This window comes from Ruditapes philippinarum, unplaced genomic scaffold (genome assembly GCF_026571515.1).
Source record: "Ruditapes philippinarum isolate M1 unplaced genomic scaffold, ASM2657151v2 ctg2657_1_1_1_1, whole genome shotgun sequence".
Taxonomy (NCBI): Eukaryota; Metazoa; Mollusca; class Bivalvia; order Venerida; family Veneridae; genus Ruditapes; species Ruditapes philippinarum.
Genome location: NW_026853342.1, coordinates 62,694 through 82,145, shown reverse-complemented (window position 1 = coordinate 82,145; position 19,452 = coordinate 62,694). Strand labels below are relative to the sequence as shown.

General features: G+C 32.2%; 2 protein-coding genes across 8 annotated transcripts in view; one reads left to right on the top strand and one right to left on the bottom strand.

Moving 5' to 3' along the window:
* The window catches only part of LOC132736556 (uncharacterized), a 65,972-nt gene that overhangs the window by 4,581 nt on the left and 41,939 nt on the right, over window positions 1-19,452 (bottom strand). The gene's annotated exons all lie outside the window — the stretch shown is intronic.
* Window positions 1-19,452, top strand: part of LOC132736552 (uncharacterized) — a 52,241-nt gene that overhangs the window by 3,381 nt on the left and 29,408 nt on the right. For 2 of the 7 annotated variants that reach the window (XM_060723695.1, XM_060723698.1), the window contains exons 1-6: window positions 11,634-12,274; window positions 14,000-14,050; window positions 14,493-14,617; window positions 15,138-15,449; window positions 17,196-17,300; window positions 18,302-18,337. In XM_060723695.1, coding sequence (XP_060579678.1) covers window positions 11,803-12,274; window positions 14,000-14,050; window positions 14,493-14,617; window positions 15,138-15,449; window positions 17,196-17,300; window positions 18,302-18,337 — 1,101 coding nt within the window. In that variant the 5' untranslated portion in view covers window positions 11,634-11,802. Of the gene's footprint in view, window positions 1-1,463; window positions 1,515-1,908; window positions 2,034-2,576; window positions 2,889-3,507; window positions 3,613-11,633; window positions 12,275-13,999; window positions 14,051-14,492; window positions 14,618-15,137; window positions 15,450-17,195; window positions 17,301-18,301; window positions 18,338-19,452 lie in introns of those variants that run through there. The other 5 variants (XM_060723700.1, XM_060723701.1, XM_060723702.1 and 2 more) reach the window with 3 other exon arrangements.

Sequence of the window (19,452 nt, the reverse complement as noted above, 5' to 3'; positions counted from 1 at the left end):
TACATAGAGTCAACTTAGCAATATATGATGCACATGTCTCATTATATGATGCCAGTCTTTCATTATACGATGTGAGTTAATGAATATATTATGTGGAACCATCTTTATATAGAGTCATAATAACAATATATTATGTCAATCTGTCTTTATATAATGCCACTCTTTCATTATATGATGTGCAATTACGAATATATTATGTTGAACCATTCTTATAGAATCAAAGCAACACTTTATTATGTAGAATCGTCTTTACATAGAGTCAATTTAACAAATCTGTCCGTATATGATGTCAATCCTTCATAATACGATGTGCATTAATGATAATACATTTTTTTATGCGTTTATTTAAGGTCGCCGCCGGATAGCCCATATGGGCGATCGGACACTCAAGTCGGGTCATCCTAGAGTGTCCCGCCGAGATTTTTCGTCGATTTTTTCCAGCTTCTCCGGGCATTATTTCAGGCACGAGCGGGCACCTGGGTAGAACCACCGACCTTCCGTAAGCCAGCTGGATGGCTTCCTCACATGAAAGATTTCGACCCGAGTGAGGATCGAACCTACAGTGGTGAGGGACCTGTGATCTCAAGTCAACGACTTTAACCACTCGGCCACGGAGGCCCCTTAATGATAATACATTATGTAGAACCATTCTTATATAGAGCCAAAAAACTATATTATATACAATCGTCTTTATATAGAGTCAACTTAACAAGTCGTCAGCGTTTTAAAACCTTAAGTCTTGAGATTTTATCACGTTGGGATATAGACAGTTCCCGCCACCAACTGTGCATGGTGAGATACAAATGTATAACCCGGTAAATTTAACCCCATCAGTATAATGACAAAATCACACGATATAATGATGTTTGCACTTCATATAACGCAGCGGTCGTGTAAAAATAGATTCACATCGTGTCATGAACGATTGACATAATATATTGATAAGTTGGTTTATACAGAATTTATTTTAGTTCGATTGTATAGGATGCTATAAGCTTATAGGCACACTTTCGAAACCGTTCCTGGAACCAACCAGTGCCGAGCAATGAGTGTAAAGTTTCTTTGTCAAGGAAACAACGACTTGCCTCTGACGGGGTTTGAACCCATGCAGCTAGCGATCATTAGATAAGTTGATAAGTTGACATTATATAATGATGCTACCACAGAATACATTCATAAATGCACAACGTATAATGATTGGTCGACATCATATAAAGACACATTGACATCATATATTGTTCAGTTGAATTCATATAAGGATGCATCCACAAGTGCAAATTAAATAATGAAAGAGTAACACTATAACGTTTAATTTTATAATCATAAGACAGTCAAGGCTTTCCATAGAATTCTGCGTTGATTTGGTGCAAGGGACGTAGGGGAAGTAGAAACAGCTGCTTTGCAATTTTCCATATTGATATGTTATCTTGTTTATAATGCAGTAGGTTTTATTAAATTTGCAGATTTGAGTAAGAGTATGTTTCCACTAGAATTCACGAACGTTATAGCCAGATGTAAGTTTGAATATGTGAAATAAATAAATACTACATGTACTTATTGAAATATAAACATGTCTATTTAACTGGTATATCCATACCAAATCCCTTTTAAATAAATATTTTTTGCTGTTATTTTAGGGCATGGATCATCGCGTAATAATAATCATAGGCAACTGTTACTTGAGCTTTATAAATAATCAACATTCTCAGTTTCAAAACCTTTCTTTTTTCTATTTCATTAGTTTATTTTGATGTTTTATCTTAAGTACTGAGAAATATTATTTGATAATGATAGTTAAAGATCATTTATGTTGTAATTATGTATTATGTTATTATGTATGTAACAACAATATGTTTACAAATCCTGTATTTCCTGTATATATTTTAATTGCTATATCTAATATTTAAGTTGAAAATGGGTACAGTGTTGAAATTCCTGTGGAGAAAGACAAACTTCGATTTAACAGACCTGCAAAGCGTAAGTTTAGTGTGAACAGAGACTTACTTACAGAGCTAACAAATAGTCAAATGAAGGTAAGAAGGAGAGATGTATCAAATATTCACAATTCTTTCTTTGTTCGATATCGATTCGTTTACACTTAAATGCATTGTACCTTTTTCCATTGGCGATATATGATTAAAAACCAGTAAGATGCTGCATTTTAAATGATGTATTTTTTACCAAACGCAAAAAGCAACAACAACAACAAAAAATGTAAAATAACAACAACACAAAAACAAAGAAAACCCACAACAAAACAACACAAAAAACACAGTGACACACACACACAAAAAAACAAAAATCTGAGATTTTCAACTTTTTGTTTCCAATGCTATCGAGGGATCCCACTTTTCAAAAGTTTTATTTTTTCAATTTCAGTAAAATATCAGATAAAGATTAATAACTAGAATGATTTATGGTCGATAAAGATAAATATACTTTGACATATGCTTTTATATTGTTACAAAATGTTGATATATCCTTTTATATTCTTACAAAATGTATACAAATTTCATGTTTGGAATTGACACTAATGCTCAATTGATCAAAATATACAACTGCACATCTCATTATAGGTTTCTGAAGAGCTTTTACGCGATGTTGTACAATTAGTAAATAGTGATCCTGTGATGAAGACCTACGACTTTTTGAAGAAAAGAAATATATTTTGCTGGGGAAGTGTTTTATCTTTACTAATGCTTTTATTATTGAGCGCATTGGTTTTATTAATTGTACTGGTAGCAAGTTCAACTAGAGACCGGCCTGATTTGGGTCTGCCTTTTGTAGTGGTGCTAATGTTGATGTTAGAGGCGGCTGTTACTAATGTGTATCCAATAATTCTGATTATATTGGTTTTGGCTGTTCCAAGATATTACCACCGAGAAAAGGTAGAATTTGTGTGTTTTTGGTTTTTTCAGATTGTGTTAAAAGGAAAATTGATACAGAAAACATCTTTGATTACAGTCTTTACCTCGAGATTTTCCAATTGATTTTAACTTACATATTTTCCGATGAACCATAGCTTCCTGATTGTCTGATGGAAGTAGAAAAATATTTTCATAATTATTTTATTCTCTGGTGGATAACCTATGTAAAACACCTTCAATAACTAACTCGATATGATGTTTGTATAAAGGCATCTGAGGTTCTGACCATGAACAAAACACAAAGTGATGAGGGGCAAGTGATTATAAATTTCCAACCTGAACCACTCGGACATATTAAAGACCTACATTTTGTAAATTAAATATGAGGATCACTTTTTAACTTAAAATTGAATTCAATTCAGTGTTGTATTGATGATTAGTATATCTTTACTATTTCAGTTTATTAGACTTATGATAGTTGTTGTTTAAATTGAAGCTCAAATGCAAAAATCACAAAGACATTTTTAAAAGAACAAAATAGTTTTGCACTGCTTTCAATATATATTTAAAAATGCATCATATAAGTCAAAATGAATCTTATTATCTTTAAACATTGTTATGTAATATACCTTTTTAACAGTTAGACATAGACCTCCAAATGAAAATATGCAGCCAGTATTTAAGGAGATGCATCGATAATGACGTCATAATTGTTTTCTCGGGACGAAAAAACCGCCAACCAAGCGTATCCTTACAAGAATCATATTTTGAAATGTGATGTCAGATTTAATCAATATTTTTTGTCAAGAACAGCTGGATTTTATAATGAGGCGTCCGCACATGACAGAAATGTATGTCTTCATTGAACGCCGCCATTCCTTGTTGATCTAGTTAATGTTATTCTAACTGAATGATAAGAGAGAATAAAAGATAGAAAATTTGCGCTCGATGATTAACAAGTCATGAACAAATATTTCTAGAAATTAACAATTGCACCTCATTCATACTCATTTCAAGTTTTTTATGTACCAACATACAACGTCTTATACGGCTGATGATGATTCGAGTTTTCGAGTTTCTGAAAGTGACCAGACGCTGTAATTTATTGGAAATGTTATATATTATATGAATCTTACACCGGCGGCCGGTACAGACCGGAAAATCTAGTTGGAGAGTGATTGTTAACGGCGTGACGGATGCTCTGCCAAGTTCGCCGCTAAAAAAGTATACCCGGAGCTAGATAATCAGTCCCGTCTGCATCGGACGAGACAGGTGTTTGATTCCTTTCGTTATATTACATACAATCATTAATTCAGAATACAGAAACATACTAAGAACTGCATTTTCTTATAAGTGTACGTGTAATCGTATGACATTACAACGGATTCATATATGTGAAAGAGACCGCATCGATAAAATGTAATTATTGCATAAAAAGGCACGCGTAATGACGTTCACTTAAAGCATGGCATGCCGACTGTCTTACATGGATTTTTCGAAGACATGGACTTTAGCACCGGTGTTAAACGGTAGATAATCAGTCGATATTGCCTCGAGCTAATATTCTGGTCTGTACCGGCAGCTAAGTAAGATTTCTTAAAACCAAAAGCATTATATGGTTAAGAGGAAAGGTAAAATTTATCAACAGAGAGAGCGAATATTGATACTATTGAAGCGTTTAATAACAATCGTATTATTGTGATGATGTCGGCTTTGAAAGCGCGCAAACGGGAAGCATACAAAGATACCCTAAATAGGAAAAACCTGTAGCGTATGCCCGCAACAAATTATGCATTTACAATCCCATAACTTGCGTTAATAGCCAAGTGGTATACAATTTTAGCAAATGCCAGGTAAATGTTGACTGTTATGCAAAATAGATTTTTAAATATAAGCCCAAATTACAGGGAATGCATGGCTTAACATTAAAAGAGTAGAAGTTCTATCCAAATAGTTTGTGTAAATTGTACGTCAAATAGAATTTACTAACAAAGCTATGTCAAATAAATAAAAACAATCGCGAATAAGTCATCCAACCATTAAAAAAATTTACATTGTGTTTCGAAGGTTATTCAAGGACGAGAATTCCAGCTCTAGTGAACAAATGAAAAATTAAGAATCCGTCCCAAACACACATGTGTTATTAGTGTCTCTATCTTTCTAAATAGAAAACTGATCAAGCCAGATAAAATTTTTAACCAATCTTTTAGAATTGAAAGTTCTGGACATTTATATCTGAGACTGGTTTATAGTAAGACAAAAGAAAAGTACAGAATTCCGTCCAAATTCACATGCGCTTATTAGTGTCTCTTTAGTGATGCGGATTTTATTCTAAATAGACACCTGCACATTTATTCCATGCCAGATAAAAGTTTTAACCAGTTTCTTAAAAATGAAAGTTCTGGCCATTTATATCTGAGAGTAAAGGGAAAATGTTTGAATGTTTTTTTTTTTATAATCACTTTGCTTTATTTACAGGACTATTTGGAATACTTTATCCAAGAACGCCGCCAACTTTTACTTGCAGACATAAACATCACCCCAAAGGTTGGTATTATGTCTATTGTGCGAGAAGATTCTCTGTATTTGTAAATTGCAGTATGAAATTAAAATTACACTATTATATGCAGAGGGCGATTTTCTTTTGCCAACTCTTAAAATACAGTTATTTTATAATGTTAGCATGTATTAGAAGTCAATAAAAGGAAAATACACGTGATCCGATGTTTATTTAAAGCATTTATTAAACTCTTATACTCTAAATAAATATTTTTTCTATTTTCAGGAATACGCTTTGAATATGATTGAAATTCATACTGCCGAAATATCAAAAGTCATGACCTTTAAAATTACGACGAACCTCGCTGAGCAATATCAGCAGAACCTGACATACCTAAGAAAAGGAAAAGGAATCTGCGTCAACAGTAAATTAACGAGTCTCTCCTTGTCGAAAGAACAAACATCATTTGACACTGCGTCTAAGAAATAATGGTTCGGCCTAGCAATTAATTCGAAAACGACTGGCGTTGTAAGCAATATACTTACAAAGACTCATAACACTAGTGAAAAATTAAAAACACGTTTCATTCAAATATAGTGCATGGAGATATGAACAGAGAAGAGTGCTAAAAAATAACAGACGTACATCATAGACTTTGTTACAACGATGGTATACATATTATATAGAGACAATCACATCGAGTGCAGCCCAGTGCGCGTAATGCAAGATTGTACATTATGCTCATTTCCCGCTGTGTAGGATACCGAGTTGTAAATGTAACCAACGAATAGAGTATTTGTGTATTTCTGTGAGAGAGATAAAAAATGTAAATATTTCCAATTCTGAAGTTCAGACCCTAGAGGGATTATATCTTGGAATAAAAAGTATTAATATATTTTCTCCAGAATACACGAACAAACAGAACGACCACAATATATTTCATAGAATCGAGATTTCGTGAGCATATAGATATGCCGCTTATTACATACCCACATAAATTCCCACCATATGATTAAAGCGTGCTCTCGTATATACACACTACTAGCGGCTAGTTATGTAACAATTGTCAATTTATAATAAAAAAAAATTTATATAGATAAATCATGATTAGCATTGCGAGGGTATGCACATTTCATTATTTTAAACTAAAGGCGATATTTTAGTAAAAAGCAATTAATTTACATTTGCACCAGAGCACTGTTATAAAGGACACAATTGTGTAAATTTTTTCCACGCTCGTAGAGGAAGAAGCACCTCAGCGTGTCCATACTGATTGCTATTGAACAGAAATAAGAGGAGAAAAATCAATCTAATAGAACATCTGTGTTAACCTTAAATCCCTCATTAATTCTTCATAAATATAAAAGATATACTGCTTACTAATCGTCTCAGTCTACACAGCATGACTTGAAAACTCGTGTTTATCATATCCACCTTCATTGCCTAACGATGCTTCTAATAGGCGTCATTCTTGTTTACTAATATCAATTTGATCACGATTTTTAATCCATATATAAATATATCTACTTAGACAACTAAGTTGAAGTAAAGGAGTATTCCATATACACCGCTGATTATGCGTCATCTTACACCATTCCATTCGCCCCCACACAGCGCATTCTAGGTAAGCAGAGGAGCTAAACAACAGGAGTTCAGAAAGAGAGAAGATGTCATATTAACACAGGACACGGATGTATATATTATTGAATTGTCAATTCAGAAGATAAGAAAAGATTAGAATATGAGTATAATCTACCAAAAGTTTATGATTTAAATGATAACCACAATAAGAAATTCAAAATATGTCTCTAGATCTCTACATGCAACAATTATGAATTCATTACCATCCATATATTATAAATAGAACCAAGATTGACTATTAGGGTAAGAAACTTATGTGATAAGCTTTGATCCAGTATAAAATCAATATCTTTGGAGGCGATACTTTGGATGGTTTAAAATCACCAAATGCCTAGAGCAAGAGACTGAATTTTGTGATAAGCTCTATGATAGCTACGGAACTTATGAATCCACTAGGAGCACTTGTCAAGCATACCATACATAAAACTTTATTATTATTTCACGCGAAAATTGATATAATCAACTAATCTATTACACACACTATATTAGACTTGGGTCTCTAACTGCACATATAAATCCTATCAGCTTATAGTTGCGCGACACTCAGTACACTATTATATTACCGATATACCGTTCAGGAGGCGAGCAAAATTAGGTATTAAGTTACTTTCGGTCTCTCTATATTAATATCGTATTTAGATAGATGCGTAATACCAATAAAAATTTGCATACCAACATAACTATATAAGAGACAGAATAGATAATAGTATAATGCTAACATATATAGATGCGAAGGTATCGGTTTAATTACATCCGTATACACAACACGATACACGTCCACAAGTATAATAAGACCCGAGAAACATAATCTCGATATGCTATGCCTACATAAGTGAACCTTTTGACTAGAGAGAGAAGTGCTTATTGAGTTTTTGTAGAATAGAGAATACAGTATTGCCATAACTCAGTATATTAACTTGTCTTCTGCATATTGAGACTAGGAGAGCAAAAACTATCTCATACACTTACGAGAAGGTTACACAAACCATGGATCTAACCATCCAGCACCACCATTTTATCAATACACACACACACACACACACACACCTCCTCTAAAAAAGTAAACATTTAAAACGAACAGACATTATCTGGCCTTAACTAATTATCGAGTATCATTATATTTTTCACACACCAGCGATTTCAAGATACGGCAATAGACGACAGCAGATTCAATACACACGACCATGAATACAGAGCGAGCGAGAGAGGATGAGATAGATAATTAAACGTTCTACAATTATATATTTTTGGCAAATAAACATATCACTTGATGTATTTCTTATCTATTATTGAGCACAATAAGAATAGTACTTACCAGTCTACGATCATAAAAATTACCTGAGCACCTTCCCGTTGATTTGATCAATTAGAAAATTATAATGTCGTTTGATATTTGTATGTAGTACAAAATATCTTACTGAGTTCAAGTATTTCTTAACTTTATCAAGCAACAAATTATGCATGAAGGCACCATTTCTCTTAAGGCAACAATTAAGCACCATAAATGCTCTAAAACCATTATTTAAACTGTATAAAGCTCTTGTTTGCATTCCAAGGATTAAAAAAAATCTATTCGTTTCTGAGAAATATAGGGCTTTTAACGACAACATTTTTACTTTGGATAGTAAGTTGGAATAACCTCAATTTTTATAAATGCCATTGACATTCGACTGTCAGCTGCATATGGTATTTGAGTATGTGTTGTTACACGTACATTATCATGTGAACATATTTATTGTTATTTTTTCCTTCCAGGGAAGTAGAGGTTTCAACGGCTTTGACAGTAAAAGAAAATACAATGTGACAGTAAAAGAAAATACAATGTGAAAATGTGGTCTGTACAAGTAGTTTATTAAGCTATGTAACCAGCATATCTATTACATAACAAAGGAAAACAAGCATAATATTATATCATCAATGTCTTCAGCTCATAACAGGCCCATTATGCCTCAGAAATGCTATCATTTTTATTTCTCAAAAACTTTCTTTTTTTAATTTCTTGTTACAGTTTCCAAAAAATACCCATTTGCCATATAGATGCACAATCTTAATTTGCTTCTTTTTCTCTCTAAGCAATTGTATAGTCATAGTGAATTACTATTTTGCTATATTTACGACACATAACTGCTACTTAAAGGATATGAAAAAAAACTGTGACAAATTTTGTAAATTGAAAAATATAAAGAACAAATACAATCAATTGGTTTTCATATTCTTTTAATCATATCTGAAATGAGTTAACACAAAAATAGTTCCCTCTGCTATTTTATAAACACAAATGATATAAGAGAACATAATAAAAGATCCCCGCTGTGATTTTAATAGGTTTAAACATGCATTTTCTAATACCCATTTAGTTTATTAGAAAATTACAAGTAGGATTTCTTTCAGTTTAGGCACTTTGGGATCTTTTAAATCAGGATACAAACAAAATATGTTGCAAATTAGTGACAGTCCAATATACAAAATAATGTAGCTTTATACCCTTTACGGTAAACTATTATAATTTCGGTGTATCATCATCATCTGTATTGATATTAAGCAGTCTTTCACGTTCTCCAGTTTGTGTTTTACACCAGACGAAGTTTTCTGTAAGACAAAAACATGTACATTTACTAGACAACAGACGATATTTGAAAAGCTTGACCAAGTTGCATTTTATATACATTTTATAAGTATTGGAAATTAACTTAAAACAATGTGGTTTTTTCTGGTGAGATAATACTTTGTTTTCTTTATGAAAATTCGACAAAGATATCAAATTGTAAAGTAAAGTAGGTAAAACGGTACAGTTGTAAATAGTCAACTTCGAAATTGTGTCCATTTACTGTGTTTTTATCATTTCAAAGCAAAAGAAAAAATTATAAATAACCACTAATCATTATTATTAATAACAAGGCTTTAATTCTCTTTTATCACTGGAACAAAAATAGCAGCAAGATTTCCTATGGTAACATAAAACACACACAAATTAGACACAAAACAGCGAGATACAATAACATCGTATCTGAATTTGCATGTACATCACAGCTTTGCTCTTTTGGCATCTATATGTCACGGTTCAGAACTGTTCACTATTTAGGGGAGAAGATGTGTAAGCGGCCGGATAGCTCAGTCGGTAGAGCCGCGGAACGGTATTCCGAGGGTCCCGGGTTCGAGTCCCGGTCAGGCTGCACATTTTTCTCACCCTGTGACATTTGGCGCCCAACGGGGGACCGTGACTGCTTATAGCTCATAGTTCAATTAGCATTGCTCTGTAGCTTTGTGAAATTCGAGGACGAATTTCAATATTGTGGTGAAGTATGTCACGGTTCAGAACTGTTCACTATTTAGGGGAGAAGATGTGTAAGCGGCCGGATAGCTCAGTCGGTAGAGCCGCGGAACGGTATTCCGAGGGTCCCGGGTTTCGAGTCCCGGTCAGGCTGCACATTTCTCACTGTGACCAATATAACTACCGGCGCAATTTATTTTTCACATAACTATCGATAAGTAAAGAAATAAGTAGAAGTTTACGCTTGTTTTCCATATACGTACACATTTTGTATAGTATTGATGAAAATATAACACGCTTGTAAAATTGCTAAATAAAATAGCTTAAACTAAAATATGGTTAGGTGTTTTAGATTTTGTTGCATTTAATATTTGTAGCATACAATCTTTTAATGATTTCGGGTCTAGAGTTATCAACAAAGCAAAGAATTTATTAACATGAAATAGGAAACCATAATAACATACCAGTTTTTCAAAGAATCTTGTTTGTACATTTGCTGAATAAACTATGTTAAACAGAAAAATGTGAGAGCTAATTTGTTGCATACATCGTTTGTGTTTTTTGTAGAGTATAGAAAAACAAATGTAAGATATAAAAGACAAATATCATACCATATTTTTCCATAGAATACTTGTTTGTTGATAGAAACATCTTTACGAACACAATGTAAACCCCATTCAAGATAGCAATCAAACCTGTGAGAACATAGAACGTATTTTTATTGTAACACGGATTTTCATCAATATCTGCTAATGTATAATGGTAACCTTGGTAGTCATGATCATCAAAGTCATCATCATTCATCGTAAAATAAATGAAGCCAACAGGACAACGCTGCATACATCGTCTATTTGACAGAACCGGTAAATTACATTCAGTAATATTTATACAATCTGACCCGTTTAAAACCTGTCCAGATTTACAAGACGTTACGTTCGTTCCGGTATGTAGCATGGAACTTTCATTTCTGTTTGTATCAGCGCATAATACCTGTAAAACAGATGGGTAAGTTTCATTTAAAACATTCCTTTGAAATATTTAATTCTAAAACAAGAGTTATTGTCAATATCAAGCCAAATGTCATAAATTACCATATATACTTGTATAAGAGAATAACTTGTTAAAATAAACATTTTTCAAGTACATGGACTACTAGTATTTGTCGTTAGCTTGGATAATGCATAACGGTAACAATATCAAACATAATTTCGATTACGAATATACTTACTTGAGTAATCGCAAATAAATGAATAATGCACATAGAGTAGTATTTGATTTCCATTTTCAATAGAAGAAAAATAATCAAAAGTACAATGTGGGTTTTCAAAGTTTTGTTTTATATTTATAAACTGAATGGCATGCGTTACAGGTAAATAACACTCGATATAATAATTATTGAAACTCGTATATATATTGATTAATGTTAAGATAAACACGTTCTATAGACATAATCTATTGTATGAAGATAAATGAATACGATTTCAGCGGATTGAATTACAAATACACAGTGGAATTCGAAAACAATGGCGGATTTAAATAACGAACTGAATCGGAATTTAAGACACAAATGCCTAAAGTTACCAACAGGAAAGAAGTATTACTTCTATATCGTAGCTGCCGAGGACGATTGTGAACAGGTTGAGGAAATTGTCACTGTACTAAAAGAACGTTTTCACTTGAAATGTTTATATGATGTAGTTGATTGTTACCCTGGTGTGGACAAGTTTAATTTCATGAAAGCAGGAATGAAAGAGTCAGTAAAAGTTGTATTATTCCTGTCACAGTGCTATACAAACGACGAATGGTGTAGTTATCAACAAAAGATTGCTTTAGCCGCATCATTTGATGAGAAAATTCCATGTATAGTTCCAGTTATTCTTGAAGATGTTGGTGAAGAAACGTTCTCTCTTCTTTCATTTCTAACGTTTGTTAATGCACGATGTGTCGATGCAGCTGGGGTAGCCAGTAAAATAGCAGAATCCGTAGAGAGTTTGGGTAAGTATTTATTAAATAAACCTAGTAAAATAGTTCCTTATTGAAAAAAATAAGTCTTGTTTTCGTGTTGATCTTATTGAAAAAATGACAAGGTTGTATTTTAAATGTATTTGTTATAAATTCATCATTGATTTTATCTTAAATGTTTTTTTTTTTAAATTGTTAAAACTATTAATGACCATCTGACTAGAAAGGGTCTATGGTCACTAACATGATCACTATAAAATACATCTGCTGAAGTTTTGAAATTCACCACTTTTGATTTAAACGCTGAAATTTATGGAAAGCATTGACTGTCATAATTATAAATAAACCTAAACGTTGTTTCGTCAAAATATCAATATATTGAGTCAACCTTTCATTATACAATGTGCACTCATGAATATATTATGTGGAACCATCATAAAATATAGTCAACTGAACAATGTATGATATCAATGTGTCTTTATAATATGATGTCAATACATGTATATCATTATATGAGGTGCATTTTTGAATATATTATGTGGAATCATCCTTATATAATGTCAAAATAACTATATATTATGTCAATCTGTCCTTATATAAGGCAGTCTGTCATTATAAGATGTGAAGTTATGAATATATTATGTGAAACCATCTTTATATACAGTCAACAGTATGTGATGTCAATGTTTCCTTACATTATGCCAATCTATAAATATACGATGTACATTTTTCAGTATATTATGTGAAACCATATTTATATAGAGTCAAAATACCAGTATATTATGAGGAACCATCCTTATATAGAGTCAACTTAGCAATGTATGATGTGAATGTGTCCTTATATGATGCCAATTTTTCATTATACGATGTGCATTAATGAATATATTATGTGGAACCATCTTTATATTGAGTCATAACAACAGTATATTATGTCAATCTGTCTTTATATGATGTCAGTCTTTCATTATATGATGTGCAATTACGAATATATTATGTGGAGCCATTCTTATCAGAGTCATAACAACACTATATTATGTAGAATCAACTTAACAATATATTATGTAAATGTGTCCGTATATGATGTCAATATTTCTTTATACGATGTGCATTAATGATAATACATTATTATGTGGGACCATTCTTATATAGAGTCAAAAAACTATATTATGCAGAATTGTCTTTATATAGAGTCAACTTAACAATTCGTCAGCAGTTTAGAACCGTTCGGGATTCCCTCAAGTCTTGAGATTTCCTAACGTTGGGATATAGACAGTCTCCGCCACGAACGGTGCATAGTGAGATATAACCCGGTAAATTTAACCCCATCAGTATAATGACAAAAATCACACGATATAATGATGTTTGTACTTCATATAAAGCAGCGGTCGTATAATAATAGATTCACATCGTATCATGAAAGATTGAGATAATATATTGAGAAGTAATGATGCTACCCACATAATATATTCATAAATGCACAACGTATAATGACTGGTCGACATCATATGAAGACACATTGACATCATATATTGTTCAGTTGAATTCATATAAGGATGCATCCACAAGTGAAAATTGTACAAAGAAAGTGTAACACAACAACGTTCATTTTTATAATCATAAGACAGTCAAGGCTTCCCATAGAATTCTGCTTTGATTTGGTGCAAGGGGCGTAGGGGATGCAGAAATAACTTTTTTTGCAATTTTCCATATTGATATGTTATCTTGTTTATAATGCAGTAGGTTTTATTAAATTTTCAGATTTGAATAAGAGCATGTTTCCGCTAGAATTCACAAACGTTATAGCCAGATGTAAGTTTGAATATTGATTTCTTATATAAATAAATACAACCTTATATAAATAAATACAACATGTACTTATTGAAATATAAACACATGAAACTGTCTATTTAACTGGTATATCCATACCGAAGCCCTTTTCAATATGTCTCGCTTTTATTTAAGAGTCAAAATTACCTGGCATGGATCAACGTGTAATAATAATCATAGGCAACTGTTACTTGGATACTTGGATGAGCTTTATAAATTTATAAAATCAGCAACCTCAGTTTCAAAACTTTTTCTTCTATGTCATTAGTACATTTTGATATGTTATATCTTTAGAAATATTATTTGATAATGATAGTTAAAGATCCTGCATGTTGTAATTATGTGTTTAACAACAATATCTTTACAAATCCTGTATCCTGCATATCCTGTATAGATTGTTTTATTGTTATATCTAATATTTAAGTTGAAAATGGGTACAGTGTTGAAATTCCTGTCGAGAAAGACAAACTTCGATTAAACAGACCTGCAAAGCGTAAGTTTCGTGTGAACAGAGACTTACTTAAAGAGCTAACAAATAGTCAAATGAAGGTAAGAAGAAGACAGGTGTCAAATATTCACATTTCTTTCTTTCTTCGATATCGATTCGTTTACATTTAAATGCACTGTACTTTTTACCATTTGGACTTTCAGCGATATATGATATTAAATTACTAGTATGATGCTGGATTTCAATGGTGTATTTTGTACCAAAAGCAAAACGCACCGACATTAACAACAACAACGAATGCAAAACAACAACCACTCAAAAACAAAGAAAACCCTCAACCAAACAACACAAAAAACACACTGACACAAAAAATAAAATAACAAGAATCTGAGATTTTCAACTTTTTGTTTCCAATGCTATCGAGGGATCCCACTTTTCAAAAGTTTTTTTTTAAAAAAATATTAAAAAAACAGATAAAGATTAATAACTAGAATGATCAATGGTCATTAAAGATAAATAAACTTTGACATATGCTTTTATATTGTTACAAAATGTATACAAATATCATGTTCGGAATTGACACTAATTCTCAATTGATCAAAACTGCACATCTCATTATAGGTTTCTGAAGTGCTTTTACATGATGTTGTACAATTAGTAAATGGTGATCCTGTAATGAAGACCTACGACTTCTTGAAGAAAAGAAATATATGTTGCTGGGGAAGTGTTTTATCTTTACTAATGCTTTTATTAATGAGCGCATTGATTTTTTTCATTGTACTGGTAGCAAGTTCAACTAGAGACCGGCCTGATTTGGATCTACCTTTTGTAGCGTTGCTAATGATGATGTTAGAGGGAGGTGTTCCTAATTTGTATCCAATAATTCTGGTTATATTGGTTTTGGCTGTTCCAAGATATTACCACCGAGAAAAGGTAGAATTTGTTTACATCTTTGATTACAGTCTAAACCTTGAGATTTTCCAATTGATTTTTAACTTCCAGATTTTCCGATGAACCATAGCTTCCTGATTTTCTGATAGAAGTACAAAACTATTTTCATAATTATTTTATTCTCTGGCGGATACCTGTGTAAAAACACCTTCAATTGCTGACTCGATATGATGTTTGTATTAAGCCATCTGAGGTTCTGACCATTAAGAAAACCCAGTGGTGAGGAGCAAGAGACCTGAACCACTCGGATATATCAAAGACCTACATTTTTTAAATTAATAATGTAGATCACATCTTTAACTTAAAATTGAATTCAGTTGATTGTTGTCTTTATGATTAGTTTATCTTAATTATTTTCAATTTTATAAGACTTAGTAATTATATTTGAACAGTTGTTTTAATTGACTCTCAAATGCAAATTTCACAAATAAAGAAATTGTTTAAAGAACAAAATAGTTTTGCACTGCTTTCCTAATATATTTATAAATGCATCTAAAAAGAAAAATGAATCGTATTATTTTAAAAATGGTTATGTAATATATAGAGGATATTTGTTTGTTTGTGTGTAAGATGAAATTTTATTTCATCGAGTGGGCTTTAAAAACAGTATTCTCACGAGTGGCGTAGCCACGAGTGAGAATACTGTTTTTAAAGTTCACGAGATGAAATAAAATTACATCTTACACAACAAACAGACAAATTTTCTTTTTATTTTATGCTTTAAAACAAGTTAAAACGAAATTTCCATAATTTTAACGTTAATATTAAAATCTGTTTCCCCCATTGAGAGCCCCATTCAGAGGGAATTTCTCATTAAAAACAAGAAGTCTTGAGCTGAGAAATAAGTCCGCCAATCAAGGTTAAATGACGGTGATATTTATTCATTTTATTAAAAAAATATGAATGATCGCTTGTTTTAATAATAAAAACAAACAAATCTTGTAGGAGAAAAAGTCCAACCATCCATCTATATTTCTGTTACTTACTGCGAATTTATATTAGACCTGGCTTTGTAAAATGTAAGCGGCAGCCATTTTTTAAAGTTGTATATTTCATGGGAGGAAAATAATTATGTAAGATTCAGAAGGATATAATTTGGACTTGTTAGTCATACACCTTTTTAAAAGAAAGAAAACTTATTTGAGGATTGTAACAGACAAAAAATAAGTGTTGACAGAAATGAAAACATTCAGAAAAGGAGCTAGGAAAATGGAAAACTTGGAAGCTTGCTAAGGCATTGTAAGGAACGCTGGGTTATTTTACTTATTTTACGAGTGATGGCTGTCAATGCTTTTCAATTTTCCATAAAGCATACGGCAGTTATTGCTCGTAGGATACTTTAATATGCCCAAATGTCATCAAAAGCAGTTAAGCATGGGGAAGGAATGTATTTTTCAGACTGTAAAAACGAAACAAAAAAATTTAGAGACGAAATTTTGTGATTGGAATTTGAAGGAATAGAAGTAAGTTTTCTCTCTTTATTACTTTTGACATTTAAGTTATTTATCTATTTCAGCTTTGCTATTTTTTTTAACAGCCTGATATTGTCAGAATTGTCAGTAAAAATAAAATTGAGGTACCACATGGGGAAAATCTTAAAAAAGTAGTTTTGTCATTGAAAAAAGTGAAATTATATTTTGATAATTTTCACTGTGAAATTATCAAATATAATTTTCACGGATAAATCAGTAATCCACTGAAAAGCATAAAATAAATATTTTTTAATAGTTAGACATAGACCTCCAGATGAAAATATGCAGCCAGTTTTTAAGGAGATGCATCGATAATGACGTCATCATTGTTTTCTCGGGTCGAAAAAACCGCCAACCAAGCGTATCCTTACTGGAATGTGATGTCAGATTTTATCAATATTTTTGTTAAGAACAGCTGATTTTTATAATGATGCGTCGGCGCATGACAGAAGTGTATGTCTTCATTGAACGCCGCCTTTCCTTGTTGATCTTTTTTATGTTATTCTTACTCAATGATTACAGAGAATGAAAGGTTAAAAATTTGCGTTCAATGATTTACAAGTCATGAACAAATATTTGTAGAAATTCACAATTGTTTTTTTATGTCCCAAAATACAACGTCTCATACGGCTGATGATGATTCGACTTTTCTAGTTCCTGAAAGAGACCAGACGCTGTAATTTACTGGAAATGTTATATTTTATATGAATCTTACACCGGCTGCCGGTACAGACCGGAATATCTAGCTCGAGGATGATTGTTTACGGCGGTAACGAGGCTCTGCCGAGTTTCGCTTTAAAGTTACCCGAGAGCTAGAATTTCCCGTCTGCACTGACAGCCGGGGTTTGATTCTTTTTCTTGCATATTACATATCAATTATTTTCAGAACAGAAACTACAAAAACTGCTATTCTCATTACGCACTTTTTTCTTATAGTAGCGTATGAACTTACAACTTCATTCATAATGGTTAAGTGACGTCATCCTAAGAATGCAATTCATTCATAAGAAGCACGCAGCAATGACGTCATTTAAAGCAGGCGACTTGTCTTACATGTGGGGTGGAAGACAGGGTTTTCTAGCACCGGTGTAAACGGTACATAATCATGTCTGATATGCAAGAAAATGTTCTCCTCGAGCTAGATATTCCGGTCTGTACCGGCAGACAGTGTAAGATATAACAATCAAAACATTATATTTGGTTAAGAGGAAAGGGAAGTTATCATTTGATACTATTAAACATTTTATAAAATGTTTTCTTTGTGTGTGGCAGCTTGAAAAGGCAAAACGGGTACCCTGAAATAGGAAAACCTGTACGTATACCCAAACATTATCACTTACAATCCTTAACCTGGTTAACTAGCTTCAAGTGGTCAGGTACAATTTTAGCAAATGTCAGGTAAATGTTGACTGTATGCAAAATAGATTTTGAAATATGAGCCCAAATTTACAGGGATGCTTGCTTAACTTAAAGTATAAAGTTCGCATCAATAGTTTTGTATAATGTGTACGTCCAAATATGAATTTACTACAAAGACTATGTCAAATAAAATAAAAACAATCGGCGAAAATGTCATCCAACCATTAATAAAGATTACATTGTGTTCGAGTTATATCAAGGACGAAGTTCCAGCTCTAGTGAGACAAAAGAAAAGTACAGAATTCAGTCCAAACACACATGTGTATATTTAGTGTCTCTATCTTATTTTAAATTAGACACTGATCAAGCCAGATAAAAGTTTTTAACCATCTTTTATGAATTGAAAATTCTAGACATTTATATCTGAGACTGATTTATAGTGAGACAAAAGAAAAGTACAGAATTCCGTCCAAATTCATATGTGCTTATGTATTAGTGTCTCTTTAGTGATCCGGATTTTATTCTCAATAGGCAGCTGCCCATTTATCCCATGCCAGATAAAAGTTTTAACCAGTTTTTTATGAATTGAAAGTTCTGGTCATTTATATCTGGGAGTATAGGGAAAATGTTTGAATGATTTTTGGAAGGAAATTTTTTCAAAAAAAAATTTCCTTTCTATATTATCGGTCTGCCTATATTGAAAAAGAACGAACAACACCTAATTGAATTCTGTTTAAGCTCAATAGAAAATAAGTAGTTAATGCGACCAAGAAAGTAGTGCAGCAGAACTATATGCATACTTTCAAACGTGGATGACTTGAAGAAAAAGCTGATGTTCAAAAAAACTTGAAATGATGATATTCAATGTTAGCTTACATCAATGGAACATAATCTTAAACGTGTACGGAAAAAAAAACATCAGTATTATTACGCATTAGGCCAAAGAAAAGTTTGTGTCCATGTACCTATGTACAATAAATTGAATATAAATAAGGTGTAATTTTGTAGCAGAGATGCTGAAAAGTTCACATATATAAGTCAACCGAAGGGAAATGAAAGTATTTATTGTATATATTTAGCAATTTATTGAATAGCATTTTATGCCACCGCTGATTTTTTTACGTCGATAACTCAAGAGGAAACTATGTGGGCTT